Source organism: Erinaceus europaeus, chromosome 1 (assembly GCF_950295315.1).
Source record: "Erinaceus europaeus chromosome 1, mEriEur2.1, whole genome shotgun sequence".
Classification (NCBI taxonomy): Eukaryota; Metazoa; Chordata; class Mammalia; order Eulipotyphla; family Erinaceidae; genus Erinaceus; species Erinaceus europaeus.
Window position 1 is genome coordinate 151,263,853 of NC_080162.1, and position 20,813 is coordinate 151,284,665.

The window sequence follows — 20,813 nt, forward strand, 5'->3', positions numbered from 1 at the left end:
CTGCTTATGCAAGGCAGCCTGCATCATGGATTCCACCAACTTGGCTAAGACTGGAGCTACATGGGGGCTTGCAGTGCTGTGCTTTTAAACACAAGCCTTCCAGAGTGTCTGTCAGCCTTTCCAGACATACAGCTAGGAGCTCTATGTCCCCAAAAAAGTGCCCCAAAATTGACTACCCTCAGGGCCTTTTCATGATGGTCCTGTTAAGCTATGGGAACAACCCTCAGAGGGTCTACTCTGTAGATGACAACACTGAACCCTGTCAGGCCTGCCCTGGTGCCACAAACCTTGCTAGTCCCCTCCCAAGCAAGAAGTCAGTCCCCTGGGACCCTCTTTGTGTCTCTAGCCTTTGGGCTTCAATAGCCCTGCCATGGCTCACCTTCGACCACCCTCAGTCACTCTGGGATGTCGTGGGCCAGAATGTCCCTGCACATTTGTGTCAGTCCTCTGCTGTGCAGTTAGCAGCTCCAGTCCAGAAGGGATGACTAGCTGGTGCATTGGTAGGCAGGGGACACAGGAGGCTGGGACTGAAAGTAATGGCCTCTATTCACTGGCTTAGCCTCCTGGCAGCCAGCCTCCCTACCCAGTCGCTTCCAAAAGTGACCTCATTCACCTAACAAAGACACCTTTACCTCTCTCCACACCCAGGAATTTCAAGGCTTTGGGGAGCTTAGAGCAGGAACTATGGATAAAGGCCAAATATGTATGAAAAAAAAATTTGTTCATCTGCATGACCAAATAAAGACTTCTTATGAATTACAAGGAGCTATTTTAAAAAGGGAGAGCAGAGGCAGAAAAAACTTACCAGGATCCAGCTAGAGTGTAGAGAGTGCATGCCTTACAGATCACTGCTCAAGAGTATGGATTAGAGTCCCAGCACCATATGAGAGCACCGTGCATGGATGGCACCGGGGGAAGCTCCAAGGATAGTGGGATGGTGCTGTGGTACCTTTTCTTCTCTTTCAGCCTCTCTGTATCTGAATTTTTTTTTTTAACCTCCATGGTTATTGCTAGGGCTTGGTGCCTGCATTACGAATCCATTGCTCCTAGAAGACATTTTTCTCTTTATGTTGCCCTTGTTGTTGTTATTATTACTGTTGTCATTACTGTTGTTGTATAGGACAGAGAGAAATCGGGGGGAGGGAGAGACAGAGAGGGGGAGAGAAAGATAGACACCTGCAGACCTGCTTCACCGCCTGTGAAGCAGCCCCCCTGCAGGTGGGGAGTCTGGGCTTGAACCGGGATCCTTACACCAGTCCTTGTGCTTTACACCACTGAAACTTTTTAGTGAGAATAAAAAAGTTTTTTTTTAAAGTCTGTAAGGATCATATATGGGTGAGGTCCCAGCAAAACACACACACTAAAGTAAAATCAACCAGAAAATTTCCCTGTGTCATTATTAAACTTATTTATTGTTTTGTTTATTTGTTTGTTTAAAGATTTATTTACTTGGGAAAGAAAACAAGAGTATCACTCTGCCAAATTAAGTGCCAGAGACTGAACTCAAGACCCCAGGCTTGCTAGCCATATACTCTATCCTCTATGCCATCTGCATCCCTTTCAGCATTGTGATTATTGAAACCATGTCCCCCACCCCCAAAGGTCTATCTGACCAGACTTTGGAAGGAGGAAGGGACCTAAAATTGATGGATCAGGCTAGACCCAGGAATGATTATTATGCTGAAGTTGCACTTGGAAAATAAAAGGACAGTGATGAGAAGCTCACACACTTGCCCAATGCCTGTTGGCTCTTTAAAAGCTTAAAGAAGAAATAAGACTTGTTACAAGCTTTGTTCTAGGATGAAAGTCACAGAAGGCCCATCATGATCCAGGAGGCAGAAGACCCAATGGCTTTGGGCCCCCACCCTGCGAGGCCCCAGAACCCATTCCTGGTTTCCCAACACCCACACCCACCCCCCACCCCACACACACCTGTATAAATACTCCCAATGGCAAAGAGGCAAGGAGACTGACATTAGTTTCTCCATCTATTCTGATTCCCTTCAAATTGCAATTAAGCAAGCACTTTCCTTCCCTGGAGATGAAGGGAAGATGTGACAGTGCTTGGTGTATTGTGGCACTGGGCAATGAGCCCTAATTTGGCCACAGGTCCATTCGGGCTGTTGGCTGGAAATAGAGTTTCTTGGCACATGATGCCTCTCCACAAGGCAACTCCCAAGATAGCAGCTTGCTTCCTCAGATGGCCCAGTGCTTGCCCCCACCCCCAGAGTAAACATCAACTATTTTTAAAATGTATATATATTGACTTGGGAGGTTTCATAGTGGCTGGAGTAACAGACTAGCAAGAATAAAGTCCAGAGTTTGCTTTCTGGCACCACACATGCCAGAGTGGTGCTCTGGTTCTCTTTGTGTTTCTCTCTTACTCTCTCTTTAATAAATGGACTTCTTTTTTTCTGTACATGCATTGCTATATAAAGACATCACATTGTAGCAGCTCTTGGTAGACTCAGGAACCTTCCCATAAGGCTCTTTTACAATTAATAAAGCAAGAGACCTAAGAAATCGCATTGTGAAGTGCAGGTGTTACAAAGTGCAAGGACTGGCATAAGGATCCCGGTTTGAGCCTCTGGCTCCCCACCTGCAGGGGAGTCGCTTCACAAGTGGTGAAGCAGGTCTGCAGGTATCTTTCTCTTCCCCTCTGTCTTCCCCTTCTCTCTCCATCTCTCTCTGTCTTATCTAACAACAATGATATCAATAACAGCAACAATAATAACTACAACAATAAAACAACAAGGGCAACAAAAGGGACTAAATTTAAAAAAGAAATATCATTGTGTTACACCACACACACACATACACACACACACAAGACTTTCATGCATAAGGCTCTGAGGTTCCGGGGTCAATCCCCAGCACCACTGTAAGCCACAGCAGAGCAGTGTTCTTCATCTCTATCTTTCCTTCTCTGTCACTCATTAAAATAAAATAAATAAAAATATTCTTTTTAAGATTTTATTTCAGGGCCAGGTGGTGGTGCACCTGGTTGAGTGCACATGTTACAATGCACAAGGACCCAGGTTTGATCCCCTGGTTCCCACCTGCAGGGGAAAAGCTTCACAAGTGGTGAAGCAGGGCTGCAGGTGTCTGTTTCTCTCCCTCCCTATCACCTCCTTCCCTCTCGATTTCTACCTGTCTCTATCCAATAAATAAATAAAGATAATTTAAAAAATAAAAAAGATTTTACTTTATTGTGACCCTGGAGATGGTGCAGTAATTAACACAACAAACTTGCAGTGTGAGGTTTCGAGTTTCATCCCTGCAACCACACGTACCAGAGTAGCACACTCTGTCTCTATATATCTATCTAATAAATCTTTTTAAAATTTTATTTTATGGGCTGGGGAGATAGCACAATGTTTATGTAAAGAGCTTTTCATGCCTGAGACACAAAAGGCTCCAGGTTTAATCCCTAGAGCCACCATAAGCCAGAGTTAAGCAGTGCTCTGGGGAAAAAAAAAAATCTCTTTTGTTTCATGAGATAGAGAGAGGGAGAGAGCAAGAACCAGAGAGTCACTCTAGCACTTGGGATACCAGGAATTGAACTTAGGACCTCATGCCAACAAGCCCAGAGCTCTTCCTACTGTGCCACGTCCCAAGGTACAGAGGTAGCATCTCTTTGGTGGTCTCTCATTGTCACTCTGGTTGAGCCAGAGGCCACTCCTCTCTGTTGGGTGCCACAGTGGTCACTCAGTGTGCATGTGTGACACCTCTTCTAAACTCACTTGGTGGAAGTTTCTGTTCACTAAATGGTGCAAGGAGATGCTTAGGAGACAACAGAGTGGGTCTAGCCCCCACTGCCACCCAAGTCCAGATGGCCTCTGTTTGGGATTGTTAGTTATATCTTCAAAGGCTTTATTCACAGGCTCAGAAGCTAGGACAAGGGCACTGTCATCCTGCTTCACTGTCCTCCTCAGATGTCACCCCTGCCACCCACATGTCCACTTGTCAGATGTGTGCAGAGGGTGTGCTGCGTGCCAATTAATGACATCAGCTCCACAGAGCTGCTCGCCACCCTGTCAGAGCTCAAGTTCCAAATATGAGGAAGATAAATGCCAAGGAGAATGTTAGGTAAGGAGGGGTGGGGGTGTTTGGTTTTAGGACAGATGTGGGAACAATCCTCAGTGAGAAATGGCTTTCTCCCCACCCCACCCCTCCACTAGTCATAGCTTTAGAGCGACTTTTCAAAGAGAGAGGGAGAGAGAGAGAGAGACCAGAGTACTGAAATTTCCCCCAATGTGGTGGAGGCTGGGCAAACCTGGGTCATGTGCATGGCAAAGCAGCTGCCTTCCCAGATAAGTGCCATTTGAATCAAGACCTGAGGGGCATGGGCTCTGAGGACTGAAGCAGGGCCTGACAGGCTTAGGATGTATAGGAAATAGCACTAAGGTCAGGGTGGCTGGGACCAATTCAACAGGTTAAGGACAGGAAAAGTTAGAATGGGAGGTGGGCTGATTTCAGGGGTCTTGCAGAGTCAGGATTTTGTCCACACCCTCACTGAGAAGGAACTACTAGGGCTCCCCCAGCCAATTTCAGGGTCAATAATTCACTAGGTTTAGATGATTATTACAGTACATAGATATAGATTCCACACCTGCAGAGGGGAAGCTTCACGAGTGGTGGAACAGTGCTACAGGCATCTCCCCTTTTCTCTCTCTGTCTTTCAACCTCTATGAAACAAAAACGTTGGGCTGAGGCAAGAGCATAATGGTTATGCAAAAGACTTGTGCCTGAGGCTCCAAGGGCCCAGGTTCAATCCCCAGCACCACTATAAGGCAGAGCTGAGCAGCGCTCTGGTCTTTTTCTCTGTATCATTCCCTCATTAAAAAAAAGTAAGTAATATATATTTATTAAATAAAACTAAATATTAAAAATATTTTTAAAGGAGAAAAACAGCTGCTGGGAGTTGCGCAAGCACTGAGTCAGTATCCTGGTGACAAGAACACCACACACACACACACACACACACACACACACACATTAACATCCTCAAAGACTAGTGTTAGAGTCCAGCAGAAACAGGATGCAAGCTTCCTGTTGTCTTTTCCAAGGAGGGCCTTGCAGCTATCACTTAATTCTCTCCCAAAGGTGTGTGACAACATAGAGTGCTGCCAACCAGGGAAGCTCTCCCAAACCTTGGTGTTTGTTGGGGGCCAGTGATGTGAGCATAACTGATCATTTGTTTGACTGAACTTAGTGTCCAACCCCTCCAATAGTCTGGCTAGTGCCACAGGGCCCACAGCCCCACTGTAAACCATTGTCAGCACAGACCACCTGGCATGGCCCAAGTTTTCCAGGTGAATAAGGCACTGCCAGTCAGGACAGTCCCAGGGCCCAATGGTGCCTTCCTAAGAGCAGGTAAAGGCCAGTGTCATTGTAAGGTGCACATTTGAATCCCCTAACCTGCCATGTTAAACCTTTACTATACCTTTCAGAGCAGGGGAGTGACATGTCTGCAGGGTCCTTAGTTCTTGGTGAAAGCTGGAAGGGCAAGGATCGGGCTGCTGCTGTGGTCCTGTAAGCCATGTGGTCATAAAAAGTAATGGCAGTGAGGGGCCAGGTGGTATATCTGGTAGAGCTAATATACTATAATCTGAAAGGACTCAGATTCAAGTCCCCAGTCTCCACCTGCTGGGGGAGAAGGAAGTTTCATGAGCTGTGAAGCAATGCTGCAGGTGTCTTTCTACCTCTCTACCTTCCCCTTCCCTATTGATTCCACTCTATCTCTATCCAACAACTAAATTAAATAGTTGGGGTTTTTTTTAAGTGATGACAGCAGAGAAGATGACTGGACAGAGGTAAATCAACCCAGAGTGGCATCCCACTGGCTACAGTGTGTGTGGCTCTGAACCATGCAGGTGACACCAAGAATAAAAGTGCTAGGCCACGGAGCTCTAAGACCTGTGGAGCTGAAGACTCTCCTTGGCCACTGGAGACTGAGGAGAGAAGGCAGCAAGTCCTCACTGTTCTTCTCTCTAGAAAGCAACATTGAGAGAAGAGAGAGCAGCAGGGAGGAGACTGGGGAAGTAGGAATGTGGGGTCAGAGGAGATTTCAGAGAGAACTCTGCTGGGAAAGGTTCTGAGGGTGGCTGTAGGGAGAGAGAGTTGCAGGTCTCTGAATTCCAGAGGCACTGCATAAAGAGAGAAGATGACAAGCCAGATGAAATACCTCACTTGAATAGTGTGCTGCTTTATCCTGTGCACGACCCAGGTTCGAGCCCGGCCCCCACACCCTTGAGAGCACCAGGGCTGAACCGGCTATTTCTGGTCCTCTCCACTCTGGGCGTCCAGCCAGGAGACCGAATGGCGGTCCAGAGTCTGGTTTCGCGGTGCGTGGAACGGGATGCAGCGCTCCTCGGGGCACAAGCAGAGTGAGTCCTCGGCCCCAGCCCGCGTAGGTCGGCTCCTAGGTGGTGTTGAAACTCCATGCCTGATTTGTGCGGATCTCAAAAAACAGGGCCCGTGGGTCCCCGGAGCTCTCCCGCAAGCAAGAGCTGAGAGACTATGTCACGGGAAGGCGTGACCTCGGGGTATTGGGGGCGTGGTCTGTGGAGGGCGTGGTCTCGGGGCCGCGGGGTCTCGGAGGGCGTGGCCTCTGATGATGGCTCGGATGTGGCTTGTGGGCGTGGCTTTGCATGAGACGGGGTCTTCGACGGGAATGAATTGGGCGTGGTGGGGGCGAGACCTAGATGTAGTATGCAGGGTCCCTTGTAGTGCGAGTCTGGACCACTAACCAGGGGGTCAGGGCTTCCGTGGGGCGGGCCCTAAGACGGGATGGGCAAGTCCTCGCACCGGGCGGCACCTCCCAGAGGTGGGCAGAGGGCGGGCGAGGCGAGAGCTCAGCCCACCTCCGGGAAGCTCCACTCCGGCTCCTGCCGGAGGAGGCGGCTCTCGAGGGGCGGGCCGGCTCCACCTCCGGCTCTCCGCGCACCCGCCCGCCACCTCCCAGCTCCCGCAGCTGCGCTGGGGCCTGGAGGCGACGGCGGCGGTGGCGGCGGCTCCACTCCGGGCTGCGCGTCCGGGCGCGAGGCCAAGGCGGGCGGGGGTGGCGCGGGTGTGCGGGGCGGCGGATCGCGCCGAGGGCGGTGGCCTGCGCCTGCCGAGCCATGGCGGCCCCGGAGCCAGCGCCTAGGCGGGGCCGGGAGCGGGAGCGGGAGCGGGAGCGGGAGCGGGAGCGGGAAAGGGAGGACGAAAGCGAGGACGAGAGCGACATCCTGGAGGAAAGCCCGTGTGGCCGCTGGCAAAAGCGGCGGGAGCAGGTGGGCACGCAGGGAATGGAGGGACGCCATGCACCGGCATAGGGGCTGGGAGGCCCAAAACCTCTCGGCGGCCTCTTTCTTGCACCCCTTTGACCTGCCCCCCAGGCCCTGGTGAGGAATACTCGATTTGCTAAAGACGACCACCCAGGACCACCTCCCCGTGCCACCAAGAGCAGCTGCTAGCTTTCTGGGGACCACCCTTCACCCCGAAATCTGCTTTAAATCCCCTGGGTTCTAGTCCTGATCCTACCCTCTAGGTTTCTAGGGGGCAGCCCTCCTGCAGGCCCCTGCCCCCCAAACAGGCCTGGACCTGCATGGCATGCATGCGCCAGCAGGAAGGGCGTGAACAGACCGAGGCCCCCACCCTCTTCCTTGGTACATTCCCCAACGGGCAGGCCCCCTCCCCCAACAGGTGAATCAAGGGAATATGCCAGGGGTCCAGAGCACCTTCCTGGCCATGGACACAGAGGAGGGCGTGGAGGTGGTGTGGAACGAGTTGCATTTTGGCAACAGGAAAGCGTTCGCTGCCCACGAGGTGAGTCTCGGACCCCTTGACCCCCCATCCTCCCTCACCATAATGATCCCATAACTGTCCACGCCCCTCCCCGACCCCCACCTTCCCACCCAAACACATACTCAGGAGAAGATCCAGACCATGTTTGAGCAGCTGGTACTGGTAGACCATCCCAACATCGTGAAGCTGCACAAGTACTGGCTGGACGCCTCCGAGTCCCGGGCGCGGGTGAGTTAGGGGTCGGGAGGAGAAGGGGTGAGGGAGACAGCCAGGGATCCTCATGCAGCGGGTGGAGCCTGGAGTCCGCCTGCCCCACAGGTCATCTTCATCACCGAGTACGTGTCCTCGGGCAGCCTCAAGCAGTTCCTCAAAAAGACTAAGAAGAACCACAAGGCTATGAACGCCCGGGTAAGGAGTATGGGAAGTGGGCTGGGTCAATCCCTAGGTGCAGCAGATGGGATCAGGGACTGAACTGGTTTAGGGGTGCCAGGGCAGGCTGGGGACCTGAGCTGGGTTTGGGAAGAGGGCTGGGCAGGCCAGGGTTGCTGGACGCCTGGCAGGGCTGGCCACCTCCCCAGCTCCTCCTCCCACTGCCAGGCCTGGAAGCGCTGGTGCACGCAGATCCTGTCCGCGCTCAGGTGAGGACATGCACCTCCGCCCCTGCGCCCCATGCGCCTCTGCACGCCTGACCCTATGTCCCTTTCTGCCCACGCCTTCTGCAGCTTCCTGCACGCCTGCAGCCCCCCTATCATCCACGGGAACCTGACAAGCGACACCATCTTCATACAGCACAATGGGCTCATCAAGATAGGCTCCGGTGCTGGCTGTGCAGGGGGTAGAGCGGGGGGGGGGGGTGGACCCACAGGGAACCCCCACACCTCCACCTGGTGGGTAGGAGCCATGCGGCCCATCGCCTTGATATGCTCTCTTTCCCTGTGGTGGCCGGCGCAGTGTGGCATCGTATCTTCTCCAATGGTGCGTGGGGACAAGGGTGGGGTGGGGTAGGGTGGAGTGGAAGTCCATGGGGTGAGGGAGACTAAGTGCGCCGACCACCCCCTTCCACAGCGCTTCCAGATGACCTCCGGAGCCCCATCCTCGCTGAGCGGGAAGAGCAGCGGAACCTGCACTTCTTCCCTCCTGAGTATGGCGGTGAGTTGGGTGTACCATCCCTCCACCCCCCCCCCACTCCCCGCAAGCCCCCCACCCCCACCCTACAGTCGACCTGATTGGCCCTTCCCCTTCAGAGGTCGCCGACAGGACTGCTGTGGACATCTTCTCCTTTGGGATGTGCGCGCTGGAGGTACTGTCCTACCAGTGCCTGGCAGGGCTTCCTAGTTGAATCCACTCCTTAGATCAACTGACATTCCCATCACACACACCCCTCCCCAGATGGCAGTGCTGGAGATCCAGGCCAATGGGGACACACGGGTCACCGAGGAGGCCATTGCTCGTGCCAGACACTCCCTGAGTGATGCCAACATGCGGGTGAGCACCTCCTGCCCTGCCAGGCTAGCTCTAGGGCCACAGGTCCTGGTGGAATACTTTGGGCAACTCTGGAGGTGCAACGGGTCCTTTCACAAAGAGGTGTGCCAGCCTGCTGCACAAGACACAACCAAATGAGTGACCATGACAGAACACAAGTTGGATTCCGGGCTTGGAACTCCTGAGGGTCAGCACAGCTCAGGGGTGGGTACCCAGGTTGGTGGAATAGCTTATGTGTGTAGTGTGTGCCACCCAGATTGGAGCCTGGCCCCCACTAAGTCGAGGGAACCTTCAGTATAGTAGTCTCTTTCTGCCTCTCTGTCTATCTAAAAAGGGGGGGGGGTACCTAGAGGGATGGACACCATTCTACCTACTTTAGAGATTAGAAAACTTTATCTTGAGGGGCTGAGTACTTTTCCCAGGGCTGCAGAGTGAGCAGCAGAGCCAGGATGCTTCCCAGACCCCCAGGAGGCAGCCTAGCACTGACCTGGCATTGGCTATGGGGACAGAGAGGGTACACGGGGTAGAAGCTTCATCCCCAACTTCTCCTTCAAGATTCAGAGGCTGCTTTACCACCTAGCTTCCAGAGGGGGGTCAAGACAGGGAGTGAGGGGAGGCAAGATGGACAGGAAGCACCCACAAGGGCCATCTCTGTGATAGACCTGAGCTGGAGCAGCCAGAAACAGGGAAGGCAGATAGCTGGGCTCCTGTTATGCCCACTTACACATTCCCCCCAAGGCGCTGGGCTGACCAGTTGGCCCTCACCACCCTCCACTGCCACCAGGTAGGGTCTGCCCCCAGCAGTGCAGCCTCCATTGGTGGATTGGGAGTGTCAATGGACTCCCCAAGTGCCTGCTTTAGGAGATGGTTGTGGGGAAGCCCAGGCCATAGTCTGACACCCCATTTGTGGGCCTTAGTACTGTGCACCTCCCAGCATGAAGGACTCTCTGAGGCTAGAGGGCCACCACCCACCCAGGGGACCCCCCCCCCATCTACCCAGCAGAGAGATATCTCATGCCCTTCTTCCCACACCCCAGGAGTTTATCCTCTCCTGTCTGGCCCGGGACCCTGTTTACCGGCCCTCTGCTCACAACCTCCTCTTCCACCGCGTGCTGTTCGAGGTGCACTCACTAAAGCTCCTGGCTGCCCATTGCTTCATCCAGCACCAGTGTAAGGAGTGGGGTGCTGGAGAAGCCTTCCAGACCTGGGCTTCAGGGCTGACCCCCTGAGCATCTCTGTGACTCCCCAGACCTTATGCCTGAGAATGTGGTGGAGGAAAAGACCAAGGCCATGGACCTGCATGCTGTGCTGGCTGAGATCCCCCGGCCCCCCCAGCCCCCCATGCAGTGGCGGTGAGCAGCCTGACACCGGGGGATTTCCCCCTTCCCACCACCCCTTCCCTGCCCCAGTGCCACCCATCATGTGTCCTTTGTTCTGTACAGGTACTCAGAAGTGTCCTTCCTGGAGCTGGACAAGTTTCTGGAGGATGTGAGGTGAGAATCCCCTGAGGTTGGGGACCAGCTGGTGGCCAGGCCTGAGCTCCCAGCCACCCCTGCTGTGTCCCCAGGAACGGGATCTATCCTCTGATGAATTTTGCTGATGCCCGACCACTAGGACTGCCCAGGGTACTGGCCCCACCCCCTGAGGAGGCCCAGAAGGCTAAGACCCCAACCCCTGAACCCTTTGACTCAGAGACCAGAAAGGTGAGCCCCCAAATCCACTCACCGCCTGGAAGGGCCCTTTTCAGGGGCTACCCAGCCCAGCTCACTTCCAGGCTGCAACAGCCTGAATCTTAGTAGAGGTTGGGGTCTATAGGGAAAGCTGGGAATCCCCTTTACCAGAGGTATCTTGTCCCCCTGCCTACCCCCCAAGTCCCATGACTTGGCACCCTTGACCTCATTCTTACCCACTCTCTAGCTCTTCACCCCAAACCCAGGCCTACAGCTACTGACTTGAATGCCCTGGGTCTCCTTGGAGGCCCCCAGCCTGATGCTGCCCCCCAGCCCAGCCTGTGAGGCTCCCTCCTGGTCAGAAGCCTGTCCTGGTAGCCTGGACCCCCCCCCCCCCCGCCCCGTGTTCTAGCTGCGCCCTCTGGGTTCCCAGGGCTGCAGCTTGGGGTGCCTCCAGCCATCCCTGGTCTTGGTCACGTCCACTCCCACATGCCCTTTCCATCGCCTTTCTGCAGTGAAGACAGACCTTGTCCTAGCTCAGTGGCCCATGGGATGCTAGGAGTTCTGTGGCTTCCAGCTTCTGCTCTGTCACATCCCTGCCTACCACTCTGCCTAACACTCTGACCCCACTGCCCTCAGCCCTGCTTCACTCAGGTGTCCTGTCCACCTGTGAAAACTTCTGTTCATCCTGCAGTATCCAGCCTCCATGTATCTTGTGGAAGTCTTCCCCACCCTCCCTCTGGTAGCAGGGAGATACACATTGGAGAGCTTTTCCTGGGCCTCTCTAGGCAAGCAGCCTTTGAGTTCTGGCTTTTGTAGCAACCTTGGTTCCCTCCTGCCCTGCTCCTAGGTGATTCACATGCAGTGTAACCTGGAGAGAAGCGAGGACAAGGCACGCTGGCATGTGAGCAGGGTGGGGGCTGGGCAGCTGGGGCAGAGGGCAGGGAGGATGTAGGGTAGGGGGCAGGTAGGCTCCAGAGTTAAGTCACGTCCTCCCGCTTCCCAGCTTACTCTGCTCTTGGTGCTGGAGGACCGGCTGCACCGGCAGCTCACCTATGAACTGCTCCCAAGTAGGTTGGACAGGGACGGGGGGAGGGGGGCTATGGGGGGGTTATACCCCTTGAGCACATTGTGACTTTGCCCCCCACACACACTGTCCCCGCCACAGCTGACAACGCCCAGGACCTGGCCTCCGAACTTGTGCACTACGGCTTTGTCCACGAGGTGCTCAGGCACATTCACTCCCTGGGTGAGGAAGGGGGTGTCACAGGGTGCCAATCTGGCTTCACCCCTTCAACCCCCCACTCTGCAGGATGACCGGACCAAGCTGGCTGCCTTCCTGGAGAGCACTTTCCTCAAGTACCGGGGGGCCCAGCCCTGACCTTACACCCCCAGTCCTAGGGGGGGCAGCCCTGGAGTACCCAAGGGGTACTCAGCTTTGGCCTGGTTGGGGCAGCCAGAGGATTTCTGCCTGTGTGCCTGGTGGGGGGGGGGGGGTGATAACCAAGCACCCTGCTAGTGAGAAACCTTCTGTGACTTCCAGCGTGTCCCAGGGGACACATGCCTTTACATTAGGATCACACACATACACCCCCAACTCGGATTCCACATCTCAGCACCCCTCCCACATGCTCTATGTCCTGGCCACTCCCATCCCTCAGCAGGGGGGTACCCTACAGAAAGCCTTGATGCTGGGGGGGAGTGGGGGGGGAGCAGCTTAGATAGGTGTCTGCCCCAGAGGTGTTCCAGCCCCAGTTGATACCACAGATCCCAGCAAGGAGCCCCCACCTGGAGCCAATGGTGAAGTGCCTGCGAAAGCGTACCAGTGCAGTACTGGGCTGGCAGGGCCCCAGCGGGAGCAGCAAAATGGACACAGGGACACTGCACAGAGCCCCAGTCCCTGGCCTCTCGGGACCCCAGCACCTCCACCCACCACAGACCTGCCCCAGAGCCCCCATCTGACTTCCCATCCACCTGGCCAAGACAGCGAGCTGCCAGGACCTACCACGGACAAGTTCCCGCCCCCCTTGGTTGCTCCAAAGGGCCGTTTTGGGGCCTGTACCCAAAGTTATAGGGGTCAGGCTCCAGGATCTCTGCTACCACCTATGATCTGGTTTTCTTGGATTGCCTCCCCTCCATTTCTACACTGGGTTAAGCACTTCCCAGTACTGTAAATTGCATGGGTACACTCAGGACACTTGGGCTGGTCTCTAAGCGTTTCCCCACGTCAGAACAGGAAGACTCCCCACCCTGTTAGTGCTCCACTGCTGCTGTGCAAATTGGCTGCACATTTAGCAAACTTCTTTGTTAGGCTCTGGAGTCTGGCCCACACTGCAGTCCAGGAGCAAGGCTGCATTCCTTCTGGAAGTTCTAGGGAGAAAGAGGTACTGGGCATGCCCTCATTCTTTGCAGCATTCACTGGTAGCCCATCTTCCTGCCTGCTGGGGAGGAAGGCCATTTTCAGAGGTGCCTACATCCCTTGGCTCACAGCATCATCCTCTTCCTCCAAAGCCACCAGAAGCAGGTCAATTCTCTTTCGTGAACCATCTATCTCATTTCCCACAGTGAGGGAGCGCATTGTGGAATTGGGTTGGATCCACCAGGATAATCTCCCTATCTCAAGGTCCTTGATCTTAATGAAATCTACAAAAATACCTCCTGCCATACCATATAAAAGTAACTGTCAGAGATTATAGAGGTTGGGTCACCAATATCTTTCAGGGGAGTCAGCGATGTCATCACTTCACTTCCCATATCACTCTCACCCCCAAATTTAAACAAAACAACTTTACCAAGGCTAGCAAATAAATTTAACATGCAAACATAGTGAGTCTCTAAATATCCCAGTGCTCTAGAAAAAAAAAATCTTTCAAATTCTCACATCTTCCAACTTAAAAATGACATACCTAAATTAACCTGCATAGTTAGGGATCCTGATGCTAAACTGTCTGATTCTAAATCATCTTAAATGGTTGGAGTGGCAAATGCATAGCAGATTGTGCCAGTGATTAAACTGAACTTCAAAGTAGCACTACAAGGCTGGGAAGATAGCTCAGAGGTAGAACATAGGACTTGAAAGCCTGAGGGTCCAGGTTCAATGCCTGGTATCACCATTTACCAGAGCTGAGTAGTGCTCTGGTCTCTTGCTCATAAAAATAAAGAAATCTTTTTAAAAATATTCCAGTACTGTTGCTTCATTTAAGTGTGCCTATGTGAAGGCTTTCATTTCAACTTTTATCTTCTCAAAGTTATATACATATTATTTTAGTGGAATGGCTTTTCTGAAGGTCAGTAATGAATTCAGTACTTTAATCCTTCTTAAATTCAACTCTATTTCTCCAGGCTTTTAGCACATGCTTTCCCCACTTTTTTAATGGGAAAATGTCTCATTAGGTGCCCCATTAATGTGGGGATGGGGTGTCACAGAATTCAATCCTGTGACCCAGCATGTTTCCAGTGATGACAGCAAAGAACAAGGTGTCCTGATATGATATTTGCTTTCTTGCACAACTTTTTGCTTTCCCTGAAGTTAATGATTGCCTATTTTTTGTTGTTCATGTTTGTTTCCTATACATGCCTCAATCTTTAGATTCTCCAGAAATATAGTCCTTTTGTTGATACTTGGAGCTCACTGCATAATTAACTGCTCAGTCCCCTTTTCCTGGGTTCCCCGCCATGCCAGCTCTTGGCCCAGGGTGTTTATCTGTAAGCCTATGGCATGTGTCAGCATGAGCTGCTCCTTCCCCAGTGACCTGGTGCACCTCCTTTATCTTGTCTCTGGACTGCACAACTCCCTCTTCATTCTCTATGAGGAGAAGTAGCTTCCCAGATAATACTCATCAGAGAAAGGATTCATGGGACATTATGGAGCCTGCTTGAGAGCTCTTATTCTACTTATGAATCTGCTAGTTAGTATAACTAAATAAAAGCATTTACCCAGGTTGAGATTATTTTTTTCCAGAGCACTGCTCAGCTCTTGGCTTGTGGTGGTGGTGTTGGGAACTGAGCTTGGGGCTTTGGAGCCTCAGACATGGAGAGGGTTTTGTTTTTTTTTTAATATATTTATTTATTGTTGCCCTTTTTTATTGTTGTGGTAATTATTGTTGTTATTGATATCATCGTTGTTAGATAGGACAGAGATAAATGGAGAGAGGAGGGGACGAGAAAGACAGACTCCTGCAGACCTGCTTCACCACCTGTGAAGCGACTCCCCTGCAGGTGGGGAGCTGGGGGCTCAAACCAGGATCCTTATCCTTGTGCTTTGCTCTACCTGCACTTAACCCGCTGCACTACCGCCTGACTCCCTGTTTTTTGTTTGTCTTTTTGTTTGTTTTGTTTTTAATAATCATTATACTGTCTTCCCTGCCCTCTTCCCAGATTTTTGGAGGTCAAGGATCACAAGAAATTAATTTTAATAGAGATACAGACACTGCTCAGCTCTAGCTTGTGGTGCTAGAGATTAAACCTGAGACCTTGGAACCTCAAGCATGAGTCTTCTGCCTAACCATTATGCTGTTTCCTCAGATCCCTCTTTTTAAAAAATATTTTATTTATTTAAACTTATTTATTCAGAAAGAAAGAACCAGACATTACTCTGGGTCATGTGCTGCCGGGGATTGAATTCAAGACCTCATGCTTGAGAGCCCAGTGCTTTATCCACTGTGCCACCTCCCGGACCACCCCTCTTTTTTTAATTTTATAATTCTTTGTAAAGATTTATTTTTATTTGTAACATATAAGAAAGAGCTCCATATAAGACAGAGACAAAAACAAGTAAGCCAGAGCTCCACTCTGGCACATATGGCACCAGGGATCAAATTAGAAACCTCAGCTGTGCAAGTCTGATGCTCTTGTCAGTTTACTATTTCCCCAACCACCAGATTGATTGATTAATGAGAGTGAAAGAACCAGTACATCACTCTGGCTCATGTGCCAGGGATCAAACTTGGGACCTCACTCTTACAAGTTCAACACTCCACCCACCATACTGCCACTACTGAATTCTGTTCCATGTGTGACTTCTGTGTCTTGAGCTTCTCTTTGCCTTAGTGTTTTGGAAGTACTCAAGAGCACGCTGGGTGTGCACCTTCCCTCTCATCTACTATACTTGGTTCCAGAACCTCAATTCTAGGGTATCTCTATCTCTCTCTCCCTCTCCTTCCCCCTTCCCCCAGCTGTCTCTTTTATTTTCTCTCTCCCTTTTTTGTTGCATCCTTCCCCTCATTATTGGAACTTATTATTTAAATGTTGGCAAACACTAGAAGAAGAATTTAAATATTGGGCTTATGCTTTAAGAGACATGTTATGTTGTGGTCTGGGAGGTGGTGTAGTGGATAAGGCATCGGACTCTCAAGCATGAGGCCCTGAGTTCATTCCCCGGCAGCACATGTACCAGAGTGATGTCTGGTTCTTTCTCTCTCTCCTCCTATATTTCTCATTAATAAATAAATAAAATCTTTAAAAAAAAAAAAAAAAGAGGGCGGGGAGATAACATAATGGTTATGCAAACAGATTTTCATGCCTGAGGCTCCAAAGTCCCAGGTTCAATCCCCCACACCACCATAAACCAGAGCTGAGCAGTGCTCTGGTGTTTCTCTCTCTTTCCCTCTGCATCTCTCTCAAAAATAAAATAAATAAAATATTTAAAATTTTAAAAAGAGACATGTTATTTGATGATTTAAGGGTAGAGTCTCTGGGATCGTTCATGCTTTTTTTTTTTAAGATCTATGCTTTGTTTTACTTTTTTATTGCTGTTGTAGTTTTGTTGTTATTGATGTCGTTCTTGTTAGACAAGACGGAGAGAAATGGAGAGAGGAAGGGAAGACAGAGGGGGGGAGAGAAAGATAGACATCTGCAGACTTGCTTCACCACTTGTGAAGCGACTCCCCTGCAGATGGGGAGCCGGGGCTCGAACCGGGATCTTTATGCCGGTCCTTGCGCTTTGCGCCACATGTAGACCTGTGTTTTTAAACATGTATTCTTTTTTTAGAATTTGATAGAACAAAGAGAAATTGAGAGGGGAGTGTAAGATAGAGAGGGAGAAAGACACATGCAGCACTGCTTCACCAGTTGTGAAGCTTCCCCCCACCCCATCCCCATCCCCAAGACCAGGGATTTGAACCAGTGTCTCTGTATATGATAATGTGCACTCAACCAGGTACAACACCACTTCTCCCTCGCTTTTTTTTAATGTGGATGCCAGAAATGAGTCCAGGGTCTGATTCATTGAGCTGCCTTCCTGGTCCAATTTTGATTCAATATTTTAGTATTTTATAAATTTGATGTTTAATGTGAAAACATTTGTTTTATGTTTATTTAGTTTGTTGTTTTGTTTTTTTTTTCACAGAGCACTGTTCAGCTCTGGTTTATGATTGTGCTGGGGACTGAAATTCGGACCTTTGGTGCCTCAGCATGAAAGGCTTTTTGCATAACCATTATGCTATCTCCCCAGACCTTGACTCAATATTTAAGAGAGGAGTAAGAGAGAGGAAAATGGTAAAGTACAGCTCCATCATCCATGGCACCCTCCCCACCCCATCCCTGGTACTGTCCATGGTGCTACAATGGAGTCTTGGGGATCAGACCTAGGGCCTCTTGCATAAAGATATGTGCTCTACCACTGAGCCATCTCCAAGGTTCACACTGATGTTTCTTGCTGTGCATCATTGGTCTGTGCCTGCACCTTCTCATCTGTAAAACTGAGGAGAGGAGCAGTATCCTATCCACAGGACTGCTGCAAGGATCCTATGGTTGAGTGTGCATAAGCTAACAAGACTAGCCCTGGCACACAGACACCCAGAGAGCCTTGTCATAGATCAGTGTCAGAAGTCCCTGGAAAGGGGATGGGCAGTGGTGCAGTGGGTTAGGTGCACATGGCGTGAAGTGCAAGGACCTGCATAAGGATCCTAGTTGGAGCCCCTGGCTACCTACCTGCAGGAGGAAAGCTTCACAAGTGGTGAACAGGTCTGCAGGTATCTTATCTTTCTCTCCCCCTGTCCTTCCCTCCTCTCGATTTCTCTCTGTCCTATCCAACAACAATGACAATATTACAACAACGATAAACAACAAGGACAACAAGAGGGAAAAACAGCCTCCAGGATCAGTGGATTTGTAAGTAATGCAGGCACTGAGTCAAGTGATAACCCTGAAGGCTAAAAAAAAAAAAAAAAAAAAAAAAAGGAAAAAAAATCCTTGGAGAATCGGCCACCAGAGGGCGGTGTTTGCACTCCTCCACGTGCAGGTGCTGAGTGCCTGCCTACTCCACCCCACAACCTGGATCCCTTCCCTCATGGATGCCTCTGAGTGTCCAGGTTGCTTCCACACACAGGAAGGTACAAAGCAGCCAGTGCAGGGACAGCTTTATCTTCTGTATTCTAGCTTTGCTTTTGTTATTGTCAAATTCTTGGTGATTTCAGCTTTAGCTTCCCACCCTCCTGCTGTTGAACTGAATTGTTCCTCTTCCTTGTGATTCTTCACTATGTATTTTTTTGTATACCCTAACGCTTTCTTGAAAGCCTCTTGTCTTTAGATGTGATTTTCTTATAATTCTTAGGATATCATTTCACTGCTTCCATCCCCCTGTTTTGTTAAAATTTCTGTCCAGTCCCTGGGGGTCAGGCGGTAGCGCAGCGGGTTAAGCGCAGGTGGCACAAAGCGCAAGGACTGGCTCAAGTATCCCGGTTCGAGGCCCCAGCTCCCCACCTGCAGGAGAGCCGCTTCACAGGTGGTAAAGCAGGTCTGCAGGTGTCTGTCTTTCTCCCCCTCTCTGTCTTTCCTTCCTCCATTTCTCTCTGTCCTATCCAACAACAATGGCATCAGTAACAACAATAACAATAGTAGCAACAAGGGCAACAAAAATGGGGGGAAAATAGCCTCCAAGAGCAGTGGATTCACAGTGCCGGCACCGAGTCCTAGCAATAACCCTGGAGCCAAAATATATATATATATATATGATAGAATAAAGAATTTCTGTCCCTGCTGGGATAGTGCACTGCTTTGCCATGTGTGCAATGCCTAGTTTTGAGCCCGGGCCCGATGGCACTGGAGGAAGCTTTGGTGCTGTGGTGTCTTTCCTTTTCTCCTTCTGTTTCTCTGCCTATATCTGAAGAAATCAGCTTGAAGTGAAGCCCCAGTGACAGCAAAAAATGAAAATAAAACAACAAAACAGTGAGATGATCTGGAAGCCAGAAGATGATGCAGTGAGTGAGTACACGTTTGATGCCCTGGGTTCAATCTCCAGGACCATATGGAAGCGCACCAAGGAAACTCCACAATTAGACAGTGGAGCTGTGCTTTGAGTTGTGCCACTCACTCCTCTCTCCCTCTTTTTCTCCCTCTCTCATCTCATCTCAAAAATAAATGAATAAAGAACAAAGACTGGATGGGGGAGATAGCATAATGGTTATGCAGAGACTTCCATGCCTGAGGCTCCAAAGTTCCAGGTTCAATCAACGAGAGCTGAACAGTGCTCTGGGAAAAAATAGTAACAAAGAAACTGAGTCAAAAAGGCAATTCGGCAGTAGCATACATGCATTAAGTCCTGTATTCATTCCTTGCCACCTCATTAAAAGTAAAAAGTGAGATGATTTAGTGAGTGTTGAACCTTGAGGCTAGCTCTCCCACCTGGCCACTCTCTTTTGAGGTGGGAACAGCTACAAAGAGGAGCCCTCTGCCACTGGGAGATACATGCTGGGGACCAGACTCAAGCCGGTAGGGGAAAGGGCAGGAACCAATCTCACCTACTCCCCCATTGTCATAGCAGGACCCTACCAGTTGGTCAGGCCTCTGACTACCTCTCCTGGCTCTCCTCTGGAGCTTACCTCCCAGCCACAGGGGAAGGAATACAGACTGGGATTTCCTGCCACCTGCACCATGCAGGACCTCTCAAACAATCACCTTGGCTTGACTCACACAGCTCCACTACCCATATTTCTCCAGTTCCAAACAGCCCACTTACTAATTTCCTTAGTTTTGCCATTATAAAACCTTTCTTACATTTTATTTTATTTTAAAAATATTTTACTTATTGGGGACCAGTTGGTGGCACCTGGTTAAGCAAACAAACTATAGTGTACAAGGACCCCAGTTCAAGCCCTTGGTCCCCATCTGCAGGAACAAAAGCTCCATGAATGGTGAAGCACAGCTGCAAGTATCTCTCTGTCCGTCTCCCTCTCTGTCTCCCCCTCTCCTTTCAACTTCTATCTCTATCCAATAACAAATAAATAAATATTAAAATATGTATTTAAGTTATTTATCTATTGAATAGAGTCAGAGAGAAACCAAGAGGAAAGGAGGAGATAGATAAACAGACAGACACCTGCAGCACTGCTTCACCACTCACAAAGATTTCCTCTGCAGGTGGGGACTGGGGGTTTGAACCCAGGTGCTTGTATATTATGACATGAATCCTCAAACAATTGGGTGTGTCACCACTCAGACCCCTCTAGCATTTTGTTTTAGATTTTTTTAAATGTTTATTTATTTCCTTTTGTTGGCCTTGTTTTATTGTTGTGGTTATTATTGTTGTTGTTATTGATGGAGAGAGGCGGGGAAGACAGAGGGGGAGAGAAAGACAGACACCTGCAGACCTGCTTCACCACTTGTGAAGCGACTCCCCTGCAGGTGGGAAGCCGGGGGCTCAAACGGGGATCCTTACACTTTGTGTCACCTGTGCTCAACTTGCTGCACCCAACTCCCTGATTCTTTTTGTAGTATGTGTGCTCAACCAGGTGCACCACCACCTGACCCCTGAAATTCCTTTTGTATAACCACTATGCTATCTCCTCTGCCACTAGATTTATTTTACTGATAGAGAGAGAACTAGAGGATCCCACTGGCATGCACAGTGCCAGGAATCTGAACTTGAGACTT

General features: G+C 50.5%; 1 protein-coding gene across 4 annotated transcripts; it reads left to right on the forward strand.

Annotated features, from left to right (window-relative positions):
* The first annotated feature begins 6,706 nt into the window (after positions 1-6,706).
* NRBP2 (nuclear receptor binding protein 2) lies at positions 6,707-14,121 on the forward strand. 4 transcript variants are annotated; one of them, XM_016185155.2, is made up of 19 exons: positions 6,708-7,277; positions 7,690-7,812; positions 7,918-8,019; positions 8,110-8,199; positions 8,389-8,429; positions 8,514-8,608; positions 8,743-8,766; positions 8,857-8,940; positions 9,036-9,091; positions 9,181-9,276; positions 10,311-10,443; positions 10,523-10,625; positions 10,716-10,766; positions 10,841-10,976; positions 11,794-11,847; positions 11,950-12,013; positions 12,112-12,167; positions 12,256-12,302; positions 12,711-14,121. In XM_016185155.2, exons 1-19 carry the CDS (start codon positions 7,125-7,127, stop codon positions 12,745-12,747), a joined length of 1,545 nt encoding a protein of 514 aa, XP_016040641.1. In that variant the 5' UTR covers positions 6,708-7,124; the 3' UTR covers positions 12,748-14,121. The 4 variants fall into 4 exon arrangements, with proteins under 4 accessions (XP_060053792.1, XP_060053788.1, XP_016040641.1 ...); XM_060197809.1 differs by lacking the exon at positions 12,112-12,167 and having other exon boundaries at positions 6,707-7,277; XM_007516006.3 differs by having other exon boundaries at positions 12,256-14,121.
* Positions 14,122-20,813: the final 6,692 nt, after the last annotated feature.

Excerpts from the sequence above, each read along its gene's own strand:
- NRBP2 (XM_016185155.2), top strand. The coding sequence starts at position 7,125 with ATGGCGGCCCCGGAGCCAGCGCCTAGGCGGGGCCGGGAGCGGGAGCGG. Across the intron at positions 8,200-8,388 it reads ACAAGGCTATGAACGCCCGG|GCCTGGAAGCGCTGGTGCAC; the intron begins GTAAGGAGTATG and ends TCCCACTGCCAG. Across the intron at positions 8,609-8,742 it reads GCTCATCAAGATAGGCTCCG|TGTGGCATCGTATCTTCTCC; the intron begins GTGCTGGCTGTG and ends TGGCCGGCGCAG.